Source organism: Struthio camelus, chromosome Z (assembly GCF_040807025.1).
Source record: "Struthio camelus isolate bStrCam1 chromosome Z, bStrCam1.hap1, whole genome shotgun sequence".
Classification (NCBI taxonomy): Eukaryota; Metazoa; Chordata; class Aves; order Struthioniformes; family Struthionidae; genus Struthio; species Struthio camelus.
In genome coordinates, this window is record NC_090982.1 from 57,956,017 (window position 1) to 57,976,188 (window position 20,172).

General features: G+C 36.1%; 1 protein-coding gene across 2 annotated transcripts in view; it reads left to right on the top strand.

The window, feature by feature from the left end:
• Positions 1–20,172, top strand: part of LOC104144888 (EGF-like repeat and discoidin I-like domain-containing protein 3) — a 254,672-nt gene that overhangs the window by 82,950 nt on the left and 151,550 nt on the right. Inside the window, exon 3 of one of the 2 annotated variants that reach the window (XM_068928088.1) lies at positions 17,848–17,877. The exons of the other annotated variant lie outside the window; for it this stretch is intronic. Coding sequence (XP_068784189.1) covers positions 17,848–17,877 — 30 coding nt within the window. The remainder of the gene's footprint in view (positions 1–17,847; positions 17,878–20,172) is intronic. 2 annotated transcript variants of the gene reach the window in all.

The window sequence follows — 20,172 nt, forward strand, 5'->3', positions numbered from 1 at the left end:
GGTATGGTAAACAGTCATGTACTTTTGAAGTCTGAGCTCTGTATAAAAGCAAAGACTTAGGGATTCTAGATACAAAGTGGCATGAGATACAATGGTAAGTGCCAAGAAAGGGCATAGCTGAGAAAAGGTAATCTGTTATTACAAATGTGTGAGAGAACAGCAATCTTTTCTGTTTAGTTCTCCACTGTGATAGTAACATATACATTCATTTAAAAAAAAAGCTTCATTCTTAGATTATTCAGCATTTCTGTTGATTAGAGGTTTAGCAAAAAATGAAAACCTTGGTTCCAAGGTGTTTATGCACAAACCAAGAAGTTGCATTTAAATAAGAAAATTAGATCCTCTATGAGAACCTACAGTGATTACAGAAATCAGTATTTTGGAGCTTCTTAGTGAAAAATATTTGTCTAAGCAGTAATGTTGTTTAAAAAGTTGCCTTACCGATTAGTCAAAACACTATAAAAAAACAAAATACCCCTTTTACAGACATGCAAAAATACTTTGATTGAAGCTTTAGCTCGTACTATACAGAAAACTGCTGTTTTCATGGTGGATGATGAGTCCTTCCACTGCAATAACCTGCTTTCTCCTGTACAACAGTATGAACTAACGACTTTTCTACTGTGGTAAGAGAATTATCATCATTAGTAGGCTTATGGAGTGATGACCATAGCTATACAGATATGCCTGAGCAAAGCTGCTGAAAAGTTATTGCAGCCGTAGAAATAAACAACACTCCACTGAGTTGTTAATATGGTGAAGCATATTGCATTGGATTAAACAAAAGGTAGATGTCTTCACAGGTTTCTGCATGTGCATGTCGAAGTAAGGTGGGGGGCAGTAAGGGTGTGAAATAATGAGAAGATAGAGAGGCAGAGCAATATCTTTAAGTAAAAAATGTACTCTTGTTGAGAGAGAGAGAGAAAGGGAGGAGGATTTGTTTTGCTTAAAAATTTTGTTAATTTCCTCCTTTTCCTAGCCTTGTCAACTTTTTAATTATCAGTTATATTGTTCATTATGAACAGTCTAATGAGGCGAGAATTTGGTCCTGTAAGATTAATTTTTGGAGATAGGAAAATTGCACTGTCAGTATCATTTGATTTCCTCAAAAGTATGACTGACTGGGGCATAATTTGTAAGGGGATCTATACTGGCCATAAAAAGAAAATATTTAATTTCAGCTTCTGCTTTTGCTGGCATGAAATAAGAAACATCTGCAGGAGTCATTAGCTCATAGCTGAACAATACATTAGCTTAAGTCAGCAGCAAAAGTCAGCAATGGATTAACTTTGTCCTTACTAGTGGTGTCATTGGGATCGGTCTTAAGTTATATAGAACACACCCTGACCAGTGCGGCATAAAAAAGGGAATTAAGTATATCAATCATAATATAAGTTACAGATTCTTCCAAAATAATAGCATGTTCATCATTTACCCTCTCAGGGTGGAAGAAAAGATTCGAACACTTTGAAAAAAATCAGTAATCCAACATTAAATGGATTAATGATGTTTCAAGTACTACAGCTGAATATATCAAGAGCTAGAGATCAGGAAATAAAGTTTTCTAAAATAAGGAATGGGAATATTAAAATAGCAGGCTATGAATCTTGATATAGTTTGGAATGGTGATGGATGTGTGAAACATTTCTTTCATACATCTTTCAGTTAAACAGAGAATTAAATTACAGACTCCACTTCTGGCCCTGCTGAGGTCAAACGAACAGCAGTACTTTCAAAGAAAGATCACACCCCTGCTTTGGAAAAGTATTATTGAAACTACAATAATCTAGTTAATCGAAATTGAATTAAATGGCATCTTTTTTGTATATAATTTAATTTGCCCCAAATTTAATTTCCCATCCTGCCTGTAACAAACAGCATTGCAAGTGTGTTTCTAATGAGTTCTGTTCATTCAAATATGGTCCGTAGTAGCTCCAGTATTCTTCTGGACTTGGCAGCCCTAAGTCGCAGCTATTTGCTGTTTACCATTTGCCTTTCTCCTTCTGTGCAAATTTTCTTGTCAGCATCACTTCTGCAGGGCTGATTGCCTTGTAAGACATGCGATGTTAGTGATTGTCTTTGGCATATCCAAGAAGAAAGGTACATTTGCTGTGCTGAAGTGACTTGTCTTGATGTGGAAGGTAAGACAGTCCCCCTGGAACCTGAGAGAAGTCTCCTAGTTGTGTAGCAGAAGAGCTGGAGCTGGAAGGGGTGGGCAGGGAGAGAGAGAACTTAAAAATCTAGTTTGTTTATACCTTTCTGTGGTGTTAGCTGTAGTATTTGAATAAGAAGGGGCTAATTTAGCTTTATAAGCGCTGAATTTTTTCATGTCATTAGCTAGCATGTGGTACATGAAACATAGTGGTAGCTATCTATCTGGTGAGAATAGGAACAACAAAGAGAATGTGATAGGAAACCCAGAGTGTAGTACATGAAACATAATGGCAAAGGTCTACCTGGTGAGAACGGAGCGGTGAAAAGAATGTGATTAAAAGGAGTCAGAACAGTACCTAGCAAAACAGCTAAGTAGTAGTATAAAAAAGTAAGAGGAGGCAATTGTTTCTATAGCGTTCAAGTGAAGCTTCAGGAAAATTGAGTCTTACTGATTAGTAAGCAGCATATGGATTTGGTCCTTAGGACTAGGCATTTCCACCCTATGGGAATACAGGAAGTATTGAAGAACTTAGAGAAGGGCCTCAAAACAGTGAAAGAAGCTAAACAGGTCTTAGTCCAAAATCAAGTGTTTTTTTAGCTCAGCTTCCTACATTTGAAGGCTAAGTGGTAAATGAGTAGCTGAGAATACAAATGTTAAGCTTCAGGGAGGGCAAAAAAATTTGTCCGGGGAATGTATCATAAAGAAAATCTTTCCATATTCCACTTATATATGACTACATCAAGAGGTGACAAAAGAAGCAGTGTATTCGGTGCAATTTCCAAAGTGGTGCAGCATAGCACTATATCGTAGTACTTTTTTTTTTATTATTTTTTGAAATATGCATGCGCTATAAAGATTACCAAGTATTCAAAGTCTATTATTCACAAGTATGCAACTACATTTCAGTTGAATTTCTGACTGACTATGGAATTTCATCAACATTGACCAGAATAGACGGTTAGGAAATGTGTGTGTAAATCACAGGACATCAAGTCGCACCCACATAATGCTGCGTGAAGCCCAAAGAGTCAGAATAAAGTTTTGCAGTTTTCAGGAAACTTGCATGTGTGATACGCGCAAAGAGGAGGAGAACTTAGTGTCAGAGATTTGATTAGATGAGAAGTGTTCAGATAATCCAGTTGGCAATCAGTGCCCTAAAAGTAGTTGAAAAATGTCTCTGTTTTGATTATCCAGATATCTAGGTAAGCTTGTTCTTGACCACTAACCTGACTACCAGCATGGTCCAGTGTACAATTAGGTACAATTATACATCTAGAAAGTCGCATCACATTTTGAGTTGAATGTCTCTAATTTACAGTACAACTACTGAACTTTTTTTTTTGTCTTTGTCACCAAGGTGTGTTGAAAAAGAAAGAGCTGCTCAGTATTGGATTTATTTTCTACATGGAACTGCTGATAGATATTGATCTGGGGATCTCTGTTTATGTTTCAGTCAGTGGAATATCAGAACTGCCTAAGCTTTATTCCTAATATTTCTAGTATTTCTGGTTCTGGTAACATTTGTGAGGTTTTCATTTTAACTTTCTTTGATATTTTCATGTGTTTGCTGCAGTGTAGGCGCAAGAACTGGGTAACTTAACCCAAATCTGTCTTAGCAGTGTCGTAAGAACAGACAAGTTTATTACTGTTATTATTTTAGTGTGATTTGGTATTCCACTACATACAGGAATTGTATTTTCTTTAATATTTACTCCTAATATTAAAAAGCAGTGGGTAAGATGATAGAAATGGGACTGTATGATAATTCTTAAGTCAGTGGGTAAATACAGACATTTGATGAGAAAGCCGTGAAACAAGAAAAGATATTAAACAGGCATAGAGTCCTATAGCACGGTCATTGACGTGTGCATTGACGTGCAGCTAGGTATCGTGAACTACATCACACTACACGTAGTACATTATCAACAGTGGTCTCAACTTGAAAGAGGAAGCAGAAAGCTAGTGTGTGCATTTGAACAAAATATAAGTCTGTAATTCAATGTGATAAACAGCTAGAGAGAAGCTGAATATAGGCATACAGTTTCCTTTCTTTCAGTGGTGATGTTGATGAAAGAAAGAATGAGCAGTGTAGAACCTCATAATGTTCTCAAGTACACCAGGACTGATCAGCAGCTTAGTGTCAGGGAGAAAGTCTCTTGGATAAACTGTGGACCTCCTTTTACCCTATATAACTGAAATAGTTGTTTAAAAAGATACTGACAATTATCCAGTGTAATCTAATCTGCCCTGAACAGAATTGGATGAGAAATACTAAGTTCTTCTGAATCATTCTGACTTCTTTAAGACATTTTTGGAAGATATTCCTGAATGTAGACTGCTTGTGGGTCCAGATGTCCTTGACTAACTGAAAAGGTGCAACTAGCATTAAGGCAATGAATTCTTATATTAAAAAAAAAAGAAAAGGAAAAGGAAAAAGCAACCTATGATCATGGTATAAGGTGATGGCAACTTGTGATATAATTTTATCGCAGAGCAGAAGCAGATTATAGGCTCATAACGTGAGAGGCAGTGCAGGCCTGAAAACAGTGACAGGATGTCATTATGGAAGCCTTATGAGAACTTGTTCTCTGTCTGGTTTGGCATATGATAGCTGGAAAAAGTTTGATACACAAGCAACCTAGAGAATTAAGATCATTAGCATCATAAGGGTGGAGACAAATCCCCAACGAACAATAATTATGCAGACAAAATTTGGTTGACTGATTCATGACTATCATGATTATCATACCTGAAGATGTCTTAAAGTTAAATCATGTCTGCAAGTTGTGCCAAATACTAATAACTCGTGGTCCCAGCAAACTAGAAAATGTTGATGCAGAAATAACAATGCTGCAAACTGTTTAAAAAGAGAGGTATAACATACAGTAAACAAGAAGAAACAAAGAAGTTTCTATCAAGTAGAAATTCTGATTTAATTTGCAAGATTTCTGTCAGAAGTTTTTTTTTAATTAACTTGGCATATTTTTATCTAAAAAAAAAAATCACTCATGTCACTACACAGTGCAGAAAAAATAATATAGAAAACAGACAAAAACACTCTGTAAAGCTTCAAGGTGAATAAAAAAGAAAAGGACTCCTAGAATATAAAGGAGAGGGAATATGAGCAGGGCATGTTTTGGTGTGCTTGATCTCAGTTTACTTGTTCTACTTTTATGGATAACATAGATTTATCATTAACTTCTTTCCTGCTTATTGTTATTAGGAAACAAACATTTGTCCTTCCTCAGCTTTTAGGAAGCCCCTCAATCCACAAAAGTGGATGCCCACTGGTGACTTTGAAAATTGCTTGATAAATCATGTATAAGACTAGCTGATGGAAAAGAAAGCTCATTAAATTGAACTTCTCTCTCCCATGAGGATCCCAATGGCCTCTGCCTGTGTAAAATGAAGGGAAAAGGCTCTCCCGTGACCTGCTTGCCCTCCTTCGCACACAATCGCCTGCCGCGGCACTGGAACTACTGACCTCCCTGAGGCTTGTGTGGCCTCACATGGCGTGAAGGCTGAAGATTTTTGCAGTATGATATATTTTGGAAAACAGCTAGAACCTCATTAAGCCTCTCACTCATTGAGGTGTGCATTTGTCATGGCAAAATGGTAGCAAAATTTACATGATCAGTTTCTGCTGGGAAATCTTGACCTAATTACAGAGGAATTATCCTGGAGTCATTAGCTCAAATTCTGCCCTGGTTAGACCTCCAGTGATTTCAGGGGAGTTTATATCTGCGTTATATAGGTCTGAATTGGCTCCTAGCGATGTGAGAGGCCATTTAAAAATTTCTCATACTGAGAGGTAGTACAGTAAAAGAAGCACAGCCAATGAAAGGTAATAAAATGTGTATATAATTGATTTATTTCAGGTCACCAGGAGACGGCGAATTCAGTCAATCACTTTCACATTTATAAAGTAGATCTAACGTAAAGACCTTTGTGTAGAGCAGAGAATCAGTAAGAAGATACATAAATGAGGGAAACGGCCAAATATTGGCTGTTTCACTTCAGTTGTTGAATACTGGTAGCAATCGGGCATTTTGGTCTACCATCCTATAGCATATATGAATAAATATATATGTGTACATATTTATTTCTTTCAAATATAGTGTATTATTTTGTCCTTTTAATGCAAAGTCATGGCTAAAATTCACTAGATTAAAACACGGAATATTTATAAGTAGAAGAATTTGCCTACCTGATGAATTTTTCATGACTACAATTTTTTCATTCTAGTTTCTTGAATATATCTTATATTTAGTCATAATAATCTTTGATGTAGAAAGCTCTTGCAGAATGCTGTACATAGTAATTAACAGACTTTAAAATACATGGCTTAATTTAAAATTTAATATTCTAATGAATTCCCTTAAGGGGAATATTTTCTGTTCAGCAAAGACATCATAAGATTCCTAGTGAGGAAAAAGCTTTTGGGGGAAAAAAATTTTAATTTCGTTTGACAAAATATAATGGGATGAATTTTTTTCTTTTGATTTAGGTCAGTAGAGTTATTTTGATTTGACTTTGTTATTAGATTTTATTTTTAGTTACTCTTTCGTATTGATGTTAAAAATGTTGTAATAAAGTTAAGTAATAGAAAATAAAATAAAACTGCATCTGCTAGCATTGTAGGCATCTAGCTTGCTCATCTTTAAGCCTGAAGTTTTTTTGCATGAATATTAAATTAATTGGAAAATGCCATGGGAGACATGCAAATTATTCATGAATATGGGTTAAATTCAGAATGAGTTTTTGACTGGAAAAACTAACAAGTGTATCTTTAACTTAAAAAATAACAGAAGCTAAGCTTCAACCTAAAAACTTGGGAAAATTCTAATGAAAAAAATATTAGTGAATTTCATTTTGATTTTTCTGTGAGACAGTGTATTGATTCCTAGTTCTAAATTTAAAACAAAAAAGATTTCATCTGCTTAAAAATTGCCCTTTTTTCTTTTGTCTCTTAAAAGGGCTGAAAATAAAATTAATTGTTTTACAACAGGCATGGAAAAAGGATTTATTCGGCCCAAATATGTAGAGTTTTTACTTCTGCTTAACATACTCTGCTCAACATTTTCTTCTGGTGGCTGAGAAGACAGAACAACAAAAGAATATTCTTCTGGTTCTGTCCTGAAGAAAGCAGCCAATGGCAGGGAAACCAAGTTGTTGATTTCTTTTTCCTTGGAGCACTTAAATATAGCAAAAATCAATCAAATTCCAATCAAGATTTGATCAGTTGTTCTGAGCGGAAGAAGTTTTCCATCCCTGTGATTGTAATTAGTCCTTTAAATGTAATTTACTTTAATAATGGTAGTATGACAATCAATATATCATAAACTACATGTTAGATTATTACGCAAAGAGATTGGAAAGTGACAAATACTTAAAGGAAAAAAGTTGAGTAACTTTGGCAATACATTTTGTTATTCTCTCATTGCTCTATTCATGTCAATGTACAGCCCTATAAGATAAATATAAAAATTGTACATATTGTCAGGTATCCGTGGAATCCAGAATGGTGACCCCTTTGATGGCCAAGGAAAATTGCCGTGCCATCAGATAAGAGATAAGGTCTTGTGTGCAACGGTTTAGAGCAATATATGGCTTCATATTTGCACCCAGCCTTTTTATATCCCCTCTTCTTGAAGCACACAAGGCGTTCCTGAATCCAGATGCAAAGATCAAAGTATTGATTTGCATTCTTTTGACCTGAACTAACCAAGTAAAATGCACTCTGCAACATCTCAAGTGCCTAGGAGCAGAGGTTATAGGAGTAGTAATCCTTTTTTTTTTTTTTTTTTTTTTTTTATGCTGGGCTTCAGTGACAGGCTTTCTCACGCGCTGGAGCTGCCGCGTTGTGGAAGGGAGGTGCGAGCGTGCAAAGGTGCTTTAGATCCCATCAAACAGCATTCGAACTGGGGTGGCTCACAGGGAGGCTGAGCCATCTGTTTCGCAGCGCACGAAGGGAAGAATTAAGGACAGATCCAAGAAGAATTAAAGACAGATTTTTAATGCAGCTCGCCAGAACCCGACAGCTCTCATTTCCCGCAGTGCGAGGTGCTGGTTCTGATTCCTTTTGAAATGTAGCCACAGGAGAGGGTGCTAAGCCTCTTCTGAAAATGCAGAGCTCTGTTTCTAAACGAAGATACATGGAAAACGAACGTCTGTTTTAAAGAGCGTAGGCAAAAGTAGGGATGAGGTGGATTCCATAAAATCCATATACTCGGGAAGAGAAAAATCTAAAAACAACCACAGTTCAAAATCAATAGGCCTCAGTCTTACACTAATGAAAATTGAAAGACACAGAGGAGTACTGGAATGCTGACTGACAGTTACATTTAAAATGCTTTTTACAGAGGTTAAGTCAGGGAAGCTGATAAACTTTTGACTCCCAGTGGCTTCATTCATTAAGATAAAAGACAAATCAGTGTAAATTATCTTCATTTTACTTATTCTAAAAAAAACCAGCCTTGAGAACTAAAGATTTAATTATTATCTGAAGTTTTATGAATAGTGTATACATGACAAATTAGGGTAAAAAATTATCTGAATACTGTTTTAAACTTGATTTTGTTACGATAGTGACATTTCTGAGAAGAGTAGAAAAACCTCATCCGAGAATGTAATGCCTCATAGCACCATGTTCTCTCTTGTCCTGTTTCACCACATAGAGAGAAACCATGTTAGTGTTAGCACTAGAGAAAAACATCTGTTTTTACACTAATTAAGCATGGATTAAAAATGTTACTTTTTTCATATTTCTGTTCATTGAAATATCAGGGAAGAAATTCCTGTGCTTAATGAAATCAGTCTGTAGTGCAGCGATCTGTGGTATTCGAACTGCTCCATGTTTGAAGTACATTTCGTTGTCACACATATTTTAGGTCAGACAATCGGTTCAGGGGCACAGAATAAAGTGCTGGATTTGAAGAGGTCCAGGTTCAGTACTCCCTCTGTCACTGTCTGTTGATATCCTTAGATAAACTGATACTTTCCATGAGTCAGTGTTCCCATTTTTAACACAGACATAAGGTAGGAAGTTCTTTGAGATCTAGAGGAAGACAGGGTTTTATTAAAGTTGGACATTATTAACATTGTTTTGCTGCACTCTACATCATAAGTATTTTACAATATATATTTTCCCGTAAAAACCAGCAATGTATTCAAATATATTCAGATATTTATTCCAGTTATACTGAAGTCAAAGATAAAACCAATATTGAATTCAAAAGTAATAGGATCTCTCGCTTCTGCCCAGTCAGAAATGTTAAAAGTACGTACTAGTATGTTGATTATTCCTTAAGCATTGTGTTCCTACCTTCAGAATTAACCTGGACAATCAAAATATTTTTTTTTTCATTTGAAAATGTCTGTTCTTCCTTACTTTATACCATGACTCAAGTCTTCTCTTTCCTGTGCCTATATTTATGCTGCATAGTTTTATGGTGGGGTATTTTCCATTCCTCATTCCTGAAGTTATTAAAAGACGATTGAAAACATATATCTCACCAAAGCCTTTCCCCTTTGGTTTTGCCTTTGCCTTGTTGGGAGTCCTCTGACTCCGTATCCTTCATTTTAGCTACCATCTGCTCCTTTGAATTCTCTTCTTGGCACGTTTTACAATTTAGAGCTCAGATTTTCTGTGATGGAGATTGTGCTGCATGGAAACTGTCTCAATAAAGCAATATGCTAATCCTCAGTCATGCTCAAAACAGTATTGTAGACTTGAGTTAAAAAAAAAAAAAAGTTAATTCTTCTGTAAGGGTAATGAACCAAGCACGACATTTGAACAGAGAAATGTATGCCATTGGTTCTATGCAATTTTGTTTTTTTCTGTTTTGGAATGTTTTCTCTTAAACAGTGACTGTGGAATGCTTTTCATCTTCATACAATCTAAAAAGTTTTCTTATAATGATAAAGCCCTTGTCTGTTAGTTCATTGGTTTGCACAGCGTCCTGCTCCAGGAAGAAAGGAAGTAGTATTTTTGCAAATGATATATTAGAAAATCTTAATTTTCAGAAAACTGCCAAATGTTTGGGAAAGCATCAAAAATTGCAGGATCCGTATTATGTTTTAATTTGTCCTGAAATTTTAGGATTTGAAAGTTGTCAGTTTTCCCTGTGTGTTAGTTGAACTTCCTAATGTTTATTTCAGTGAAACAAGTTAATTTGGGAGTAATTTACTGGCAGCAGACTAGCTGATTGAGGTGGATCTGGGGTGAAAAACAGCACGATAGGTTCAGGAATCAACGTGCGTGTCTGGTGTTACTGTCAGAGAACTATGTAGAGTTGGAGTGAGTTTGTTTAATTCCACTGTTTTTGCTTGGTTTTGAGCATTGCTTATTGTCTTTTGAATCCTTTCAGTTTTATTGACTTCCTTTTTGAGGCACCAACAGGTAAAATTAAATTTGTATTTCGGTACTGGTTATCGCCAATATCCCTTCTGTTGCTGTTTCTCAGTTCCTCAAGGAACTTTTTCTAGTAATTGATTATCATCTAATGTGATAGTAATTCTGCTGCCTTCTTTCTGGAGGAAGATTTGGGGATGCTCAAACCATGCTCAACCATTCCACTACATATCTCAAGCCTACTTTGTTTCAGCTTGAAATCTTGTAGTGGCCACAGGATCTGAGAAAGCCTTGTTCTTCTCCTTCCAGAGGGAATTAGTCTTCAGAGCAGCCTGCTCTCAAAAACAGACCAGACTACCCTCACTCACTCAGCTTCTGCTGCATGAGCCTCAGTCTGCTCCCCTGCTCGTATGGACAAGTGGTGTGTGTGGCACTGCATCCAGGCAGCTTTCACTTAGCCTAAATCAAATGCTTGGGTACGCATCTGCAGCAGGTCATCTAACTTGGCCTCCACTGCGAGTCCAAAACCAGACTCAAACACATTGTGAGCATCTGAGTCAGCTTTTATGGTAGCTTTTTTTTTTTCAAGGGAGAGAATATCCATAAAATATTTTTTAAAAATTATCATCATCCTTATTATTGTTTTACAGTGTGAAACACTGTTTTTTGAAAATTCTCCATTCACATAAGAGTAGCTGATCAAATTTACTGTAAAATGTCCAAAAAACCCCAGGTTAAAGATCTTCAGGGATTCATCAAATGTGAAATTATTTGAATTGGACGTTGAAGCTTTTCATGTATACAGATGGAGATATAATGGATAGGGTTTTGCATCCTTAAGTGTAACAGTTGCTAGCAGTTACCTACTTAACTGTAAATATATATTATAGCCTTTTTCAGTATTTAATTTTAAGGTTTTGTATTTGGATGTTAGAGAAGGCTCTTAAAAACTTGAAGCAAAGACTACACTGTAGTTTATGGTCTTAATCCCTTAGCTATTTGAGTACACTAACTTTTGTATATAAAAATGCTAGGATATTTTCTGAAAATTTTCTTTGTTCTTTTGCAACATGCGTGTCTTCTCAAAATAATGTATATGGCTCTGTGTGTGTGTGTGTATATATATATTATATATATACACATTAAAATTATGTGGTATTTCAAGTCATGACAACTACTGATTTCAGAATTACTGCATTAAGTATTGTTGTACCTTTAGCAGCATTTAAAACGTTGGCAAGAATTGCATCTGACTAAGAACTGAATAACTGTTTTAAAAACAAATTTTTTTATACTTTTTTTCTTAAGCAGAGCATTCTGCCAAATATATTAGGTTCTGTATTTCTTCAGTGGGTGCTAAGCTGATTTCCTTGTCTTGCAGAGTTGTGAATGCAAAGGCAGAAAACAAGTATCATTCTCTAATATTGTCTCCTGCAAAGTATAGAATTTAATCTGCCAACTAAATCTTTCTGAAACATCTCGTTCATATTTCAGCATTTTCTAATTCAGCACCAGGCCCAGATGCGTTCACTTGGGAAGTAAATAAAAATCAAGTGAGAATAAATTAACTTACCTCTCTTGGCATTTCCAACACAATCATTTTAAAATCAGCTAATATTCTACAGTTTAACAATACCTGAAATTGTGGTCAGGTGCCCAAGGCATTCACAGCAAGAAGACTATTTTAGAGCAGAAATATCTTATTTTTATAATGCAACAGTGAATTTCCTATGCCTGCTTTCTGGAAATTTCTGCCAATTTTCTATTAGAAATTTATTTCCTGAAACAAAAATTAAGAAGAGAAGAAGAAAGAAGTCGCTTTTGGTAGGCTTCAAGTGCTTAAATGAATGTAAACCTATGAAAATAAGAATGCAGGCTTCTTCTCTTAAGTGCCACAGGCGTTTCTAGGGATTTTTAATTAAAGACTTTGATTTGCCCTTAACATCTGTTATCCAAGCATAGTTTTATCAGTGCATAGGTTGTTATCATAGAGATGCAGTAGTGAGTTGCCTTGTGTTCTTGATGTTAGTTTTTAAAAAATAGCTTCAAATACAGCTTAGCCAGCAGAAGGTATAAAGAGGCATTGTCCTTCCTGAGGAGTTGTGAAGAGTGAAGGATGTATTGGTGTCCCGGTATTACCTACTAGATGGAAAGAAAACATAGCGAAAGAAAAAATCCAACTTCTCCTTAAACCTGTGAGACCAAACCTCTTCTTCACGTTAACAGATGTACCCTTCACCAACTAGCATAAGTGCTGTGTTTTCCAAATTCATTGCCAACCAAATTCTAGACCAGAATCTAGAACTAGATGCTAGAGTCTGGAATCTAGCAGAATCTAGGAAGAAAAGTTTAAAATTAAAAAGAGATACAAAACAGTTTAATATGATAATTGCTAATGCACATTTCAGTGTCATCACTCAGTGTTACTGACTTGAAGAGAGAAATAATGGCCCCAGCAATCACATTGTTAGACCAGATTTCTAGATTTTGGAGGTGGCAGAGGGGAGAGAGAAATAGGAACAGGGGGCAGATGCTTTTGTAGGAATCAGGAACAAAGCTTAAAAAATGTTTTTACTTAATCTGTTATCTGTATTCAGTCATCATCACAGGCAAACTTCCTGTGTTCATTACCTCCAGTCAGTATCACGTAGTATCAGATGACCTGCTCATTTTCATTTCAAGCAGTGGTATGAACCGATCTAAATATAGACAGACAAATTATGCTTCTTGAAAGAATTCTCGTTTTCATGGGTTTTACTTGTAGTGAAAATTATTTATATCACTGCTTACAGCGGCAACCATTGGAGCTACTATGAATCGGTGAGTTAGTGTTAATCATCCAGGCTGTGGCTTTGAGATGTCTTTATCGCATTTAACATCATAGGCAGAGTGGGACAAAGGGATCCTGTGGTTTGATGATACGGGAGCTTTGGTGGAAACACTGCTTGTCATGATTAGTCCTTTGCTTGATGATACCCTACCTCATCAGTTATGCCAATACTGCCTGCAGTGCCGTGCTATGAACCAGAGAAGAGGACTGAGCCAGCTTAAGGAAGAGTGAACTAAAGTCTGTAGACTAGGGAAGAGGAGAGGAGACAGACTTCTTAAGCTGTTATTTTCAGTGAAACATCTGTATCATTAAAACTGCAGTCTTAACTACTGATGCTGAGTTGATTGGAAGTCAGTAAGCCATGGTAGTTTGAAGATCCTTTGATACCCTGAGATTTAATGCAGAGTAGAGTATCACTTAAAAAATTTTTAAGTTCTCTTAATTTAAAGTTGAAGTCAGAAAATGTTGTTTCTTGCTCTTGGATCCTACTGCTCACAGGTGATTTATTTGGGCTATTTTGCAGAATTCTTCCTGCATAGGCTTTCACATAGAGACAATACAGTATATCAAAGTTTATTCTTTTGTATATGGCTCTTACCTTTTATTTGAATGTTAAGGGCAAGCACACTTCACATCAATATAGGATTAACACAAGCATTACTATAAACACAAAACTAATATTATAGTGATTCTACCTCTCTCAACTTTTACTATGCTTCAAAATTCAGATTTTTTCTAGATTTCTCAAGTCATCTACATTTGTATTAGAAATATTCTGAAGCTTTGCATAGTTACTCAGATACTATCTGAACGTTTCTTTCTCATATTGCTCTGAAGCTAATAGTGTGATACATGCTGGAGGATACATACTTGTCTTTGAGGAAAACATGATTGAGTTATCCCAAATGTGCATCAGACTTTTTCTAAGAAAATAAAAGTTAATATCTGTGCTGCCATATGTCTTATTATATTTTGTCAATGATGCATGACAAGGGAAAGAAACGCGCACTTGAAAACAATTTAAAACTGCAGGCTAATTTGCAGCTTAAGGTTATGCAATATTGTTATCAGGCCATAAGTTTAAGATGCCCGTGACAGTGGCTGGGGGATGTCGTTGTCAAATACCTGGCTCTGGCGTGCAGTCTCGCCCCTGAGTCCCGAGGAGGGAGCCTGGGCAGATCCACGGCCAGGCAGAACGAGTCAGCGGACCGTGCCAGCTCACTGGTGCAAGGTGATTCCGGCTTATTGCCTCTCCACCCCTTTGAAATAAGTAGAGAAAGTAATTTACAGCTAATCACTATGGATATGACTCACTGTATAAATAGCTTTTTAAATTAACTTCAGGATAGGAAGCTCTCATGGAAAAGAAGTGTTGTGTGGGGATTTTTCAGTGTGATAATTTAGTGAATTTACTTAACTAATGGAGAGTTGAGTGCTGACATGCCAGTTGAGGCAGGATGATAAAACAAAAATAGTGTATTCTTTGAGTATTCTGTGGCTTATTAAAGGCTGTTTTGTAAACGTGGTCTGTCAAGCTATGTGGGATGAAAGAAATCCTCCTACAGATAACAAGAGATTAAGCTCACTTGAAAATCAATAAATAAATATGTGCATGAAGTACAAACAAGTTCATACCTGTGTTTTCATATCTCATTTTAATATGCATCTTTCATTCAGACAGATGCCAGGTTAAGAAATACAGTATTGACAACTAGACCTAGGTCCTTTTACAAAAGCAGTTCTAAACTCCTGCTGTCGTATATCATGGCATGCCATTAGACCGCAGCGAGGAAGATGAGTTAATTTTTCATCAGTGACACATGTCTATTCATATTATATTTATTCAGCCAGGCAGGGTTTTGAATTTAAATATTTTGGTCTCTGATAACATATATTGAGTAGTTATAATCTCACTAAAGGTTACAGTGGCCTTCTCTGTTTAATAGGCATGTATTATATACAATACATGTGATCTTATTGTCATCTTTTAGGTTACTGATTTTAAAGACAAAGACTTTCATTGTATTGTGCTTGATTTCTGGAAAAAATGTGAAACTACAAAGGATCAGTTGTTATGGTTATTTGTTAGAGAATTGAGCTTTACTGGAATAGAAACAAACACAGTCCCTTTCTGAAAGAATTTACAGCCTAAAACAGCAGTCAAATAGTCACAGGTAATGAAATAAGCAGAGATATAATGTTACCAACATAACTATCTCAGCATCTCAATGATTTATTTCAGTTGAGATGCAGTTATCCTATTTTATTTAGATGTGTGCCTAAGTACAGAGTGGTCCCCTTGAAACATCCATCAGAGTAATATCAGAATCCGATTTTGAATTGCCAATGCTAGTATTCATCACAAAAATTAATTCTACAAATAATATTTAAATAGCTGCCTGAAAAAAAAAGTAGTTAATGGAATGAATTTTGAATATACGTTGTGTAATTGAATATTATTGTTTAACTAATTTTAGTATGCCTACACAGTCACGCATACACAGTCACATATTTTTATTTATTCATTGTTCAAGCAAAAGTTGAGCTTGTAGTTAATAGAGATTTTGGACATTTACATAATTTAATAACCGAACTTCTAACTAACTTTTATGTTCTGTTCAGCTTGTCTAGTTTTCCTCTCTACCACTGATAGCTTGAGAAATTGCAATATACATAGTTTTGTAGTTCGTTTATTTAGTTTTGGTTCTGTTGCTCTCAAGGTTTAAAAGTCAGTTTCTTTCAGGGGAATTAGCTATCATGTTGTTATTGAGCTAATGATGTATCTGACTAATTTGAAAACAATAGGATAGTATTTTCTCTTTGTTTCTCTGATTTTTTTGAAACCATTTGGTATTACAAGCACATTTTCCTTAAATTCGATGAATGTTCAATAAAACAACACTTTCATACTGTAACTGTAAAGTTTAAAAGCTTGATCTAATTTTCTCTGTATGTGTGTATATATGTGTGTGTGTGTATATGTGTACACACACACACAGACACGTAATAGATCCATGTAATGTCACAGTATGCATCTAGATTCTGAAAACAAAGTTATAAAAGGGAAGGGATAGACTGCTAAGTACCTTGTTTAGGACAGTTTATATTATACATTTCATAATGTTCTGTTCTTGTAATATATCCTTCTTAATTGTTTAGTTGAACACAAAGTTATATAAATAAAAAGATTTTTATTCACCTATTTACCTCAGAAAACTCTAGTCAGAGACAAGATAGTTGGCTGGTGCTTCGTTCAGCCAGTAATTCATTATTTTCTATTGACTGGTTTGGACGGCCCTAACAGAACACTGCCCTACTTTGCAATTAGGAGTGATGATGTTTCCTGAGTGATAGTCACATGCAGTTGCATACAGAATGTTGTATTAAATTAGCCAGAATTTATAGTTAGTAGTGAACGTAGTTCATGTCTGCTGAGAGGATGCTCACGGTCATAGGGCGTCTGTTATGTCTGACAAAATTGCACTAAAATAAGAAAAGATTTTCCTGCCCCTTCTCTGTTTTGTCCTATCATAATACATGGGTTGATACTGAAGGTAAACAAGCTAATTTACCAGGCGTGGTGCTGATCTTTGAGGAAATGTTTGAAATCCTTGTCCTTGCCAAGTGCAAGTTCTAAAAGCACCATGGTGAGTTAATGCCTCCAGGGACGTTAGGAGCTTTGGGCCCTTCGGTCTGTTAAGCCCCAAGTAAATGGGCTGCGTTGTCAGGCTGAAAAGAGGACTCCTTCGGAAAAATGTGTGTGTGGAACAGATTTTGCAAGAAATCAAACAGGTTAAGCTTAGGTTTCAACTGATGGAAGAGACTGATTAAAAGAAAAAGAAAATGGTAGTATGGATACATGTCTCTAATAATTTAAGAGGGTTTCTGTATCACGTGCATGGAGAGTCCCCTCAGACTTCTAGATGCTTTTAGAGCATCCAAGTGAGAAGCACTTGATTGCTGCTTTCTCTTTTGTTGAAAATTTTTCAGGACTGTAAGAAAACCATTTTATGAGGAATGTGTATATAAACATTCTGACTGCAAGGAGAGAAAGAACTAGGTCACTGACGTGCTTTTAAAATACGGTTTTACTGTGAGTATGTCTATCTACTGGCTTTAGTTTGAATAGGCAGGTAATACGTACAGTCTAAGGTGAAATCTAATTGTAACTTAAGGCAATTTAATTTACAACAAAAAGGGAAAGGTTCTAGTATGCAGACACATATTCCTCTTGCTTTCTTCAGACAAATGTTTGGATTGGAGAGTTAAGCAGACACACACGCACACGCACACACACACACACATATCTCAGATGCAATATCTGATTTTACTGAAGTTGATTCAAACTGTATAAAATAAACTAGCTTTTGGTGATATTTGATTGTTTATTTCATATATTAAGAAAATGTAAATAACAATAACAATTAGCGCTATTTGGATTTCTTCATCTCTTTCTCTCTTTCTCTCTTTCTCTCCTTCCTTCCTCTCCCCCCTTCCCTCTTTGTGCAGCCTCAGATGAAGAGGAACCAACTCCAGCAGGTATGAGTAATTTATGATTGCACCTGTATCTCGGTAACCATTCTTAATGATCGGGTTTTTATTTTTGTTGTTTTAACCAGAGTTGTCCTTGTGCATAACACATACTAAATATCTATATCAATGTAGGGTTTTTTCCCTTCTGCCTGCTCCCCTTCCTTTTGGCTGTTTTTTCCTTGATTCTGGAGACATTGGGATATATACTTTGAACGTTTCTTCCAGCAGTAGTTCAAAATCTTCCCTGCTACTTGTTCCCTCCGTTGTGTTTCTTCCTTGGCCAAGCTGGCACATGGGGCTCCACACAATGAACCAGGTCAGAAACAATCAGGAGTTCAAAATAATCAGTTTTTGTGCTCATTTTTAATCTGGCTTTATGCTGATGGAGCTCAACTGCATCTTCCCAAAATTGATATCCTTAAAGACAGTACAGCTTGGGAACAAGCAGTGAAGGAAGGGAAGGAAAGAGGATGCAGAAGCATCCTGCTTAAACTAAACATTCAGCAAACTATGGCCTGGATATCTGCTCAGAGAACTTTTATTTCTCTTGACAGACTGCCAAGTAGTGAGAACGGTTAGCAACGCAGTCATAAAAATTAGTTTAGAAGCTCCACAAGAGATACACACGTGAAATGTTTATTCTGTTGCTAAGATTAACTATTTCTAATTAATTGGCAATCCATTAGCTTGGGAGTATTTAAAAAAAAAAAAAAGATACACCAAAGGAGTGCTGCTAAACAGCTTAACATATTTAAAATATATTTAAAATGGCATTAAGATGTATAAACTCAGTGAGTTAAAACATCAAATGAATAGAAAGTTACTTTTTAGTGGTTTGTTAAAGAAGTCATGGTCTCTAGAGGAGCAAAGCAGAAAAGGTAAGGAGAGTAAAAGAAGAAAGGAAGATGGCACGGAAGGACAGTGTTTGGAACACTAACCTGCAACTTGGGAGCAATATACGTAATTAGGATACAATGGAGAATAATAAAGGAAAGGACTGAGAATAAAGCCAGTAGTGGAGAGGAAGAACAGTTCAGAGTTACGCTGAATAGAGGAAGAAGCAAAAGAGGGCTTTTAACATGGTGACTGTAGCAGAATAGAAAGCAAGCATGACTGAGACAAAGAAAAACACTGCGAATTGAGAAGAAAGGGAGAATTTGAAAAAGAACCTTAGAGTACCAACATGCCCTTGAAGAACATATATTATCGTTGTTAAGCATCGGCCTCCAACTATCTGAAAGCTGTCAGTGTTGAAATTTTCATGGAGAATGTCTATTAATAGAAAGCTGCTGCAGCTGTTCTTTTCAAAAGAAGAGTCAATTACAAAAGAGGATACACAAGGTCTTGCCTGCCCTATTTCTTTTATAGGAGAGAAAAAAGAAGAAAGCTTTTGTTTCCTCTTATGGAATTGATTTGGCTATGCCCCTTTTTTGAACAGATAGAGTTTTGAGGCTTATTGGAATGCCCAGCAGTAACATCCAAAACGGTCTTGTGATGAGTGTGCATTGCAAAACAGTCATGCCGGTTGCAACCAATGGAGCATCTCATGAATATACGGCATCTGTCTTTGAACTTGCAACACTACTGCAGCTTTTGTGAAAATCCATATTCACAGGCTGCTCAAGCTAACCGAATACATCAACTGCAAATGGACCAAAGAAGGAAATGAAATTTATAAGACAGTTGCACAGATTCCACCACAAATCCCGGCTAAACTCACTGGTTGGAGTTTCACAAAAGCCCTACAGAGTCTGTGTTCAGCTCCTCAAGAATACTTGCCTTCTCGAATACCAGACAACAGAGTTGGTTGTTTGCTTTTGTAGTGATATAAATGTTTTCTTGTGTGTTTGTTTGCTTTAGGCACTTCACACTTCTTTCCTGAATGTGCCCTGTAACACTGCTTTGGTTATTTCCCCACGTAAATCTTGTGTTTGACAAAGCTGAGCTCATAATTTACAATGAGTGTCTTTTGAGTATTGTTCTGTCACAGAGTATTCCTAAACATTCATAATCTCCTTGTATTCACTCGTTACCAATGGTATTTTTTTCACATGAGGATTTTTCAAATATTTTCCTCAAAGCCTTGATCACATATGTTTCAAATTCAAATCATGTTACTTACTTGTGGTTGGTTGAGTGATCTGCACATAGTTTTTAGCTGTTATTTTTACTGTTATGGTCCCTTAGTGTTTCAGGGTTTGTTGTCATCCAGAAATGTCTGCAATTATTTCATGCAGTAATAGCTATACTGCTGTAACTTTCTGTGTGGATACTCTTGCTGGAAACACCAATGACCTCTTT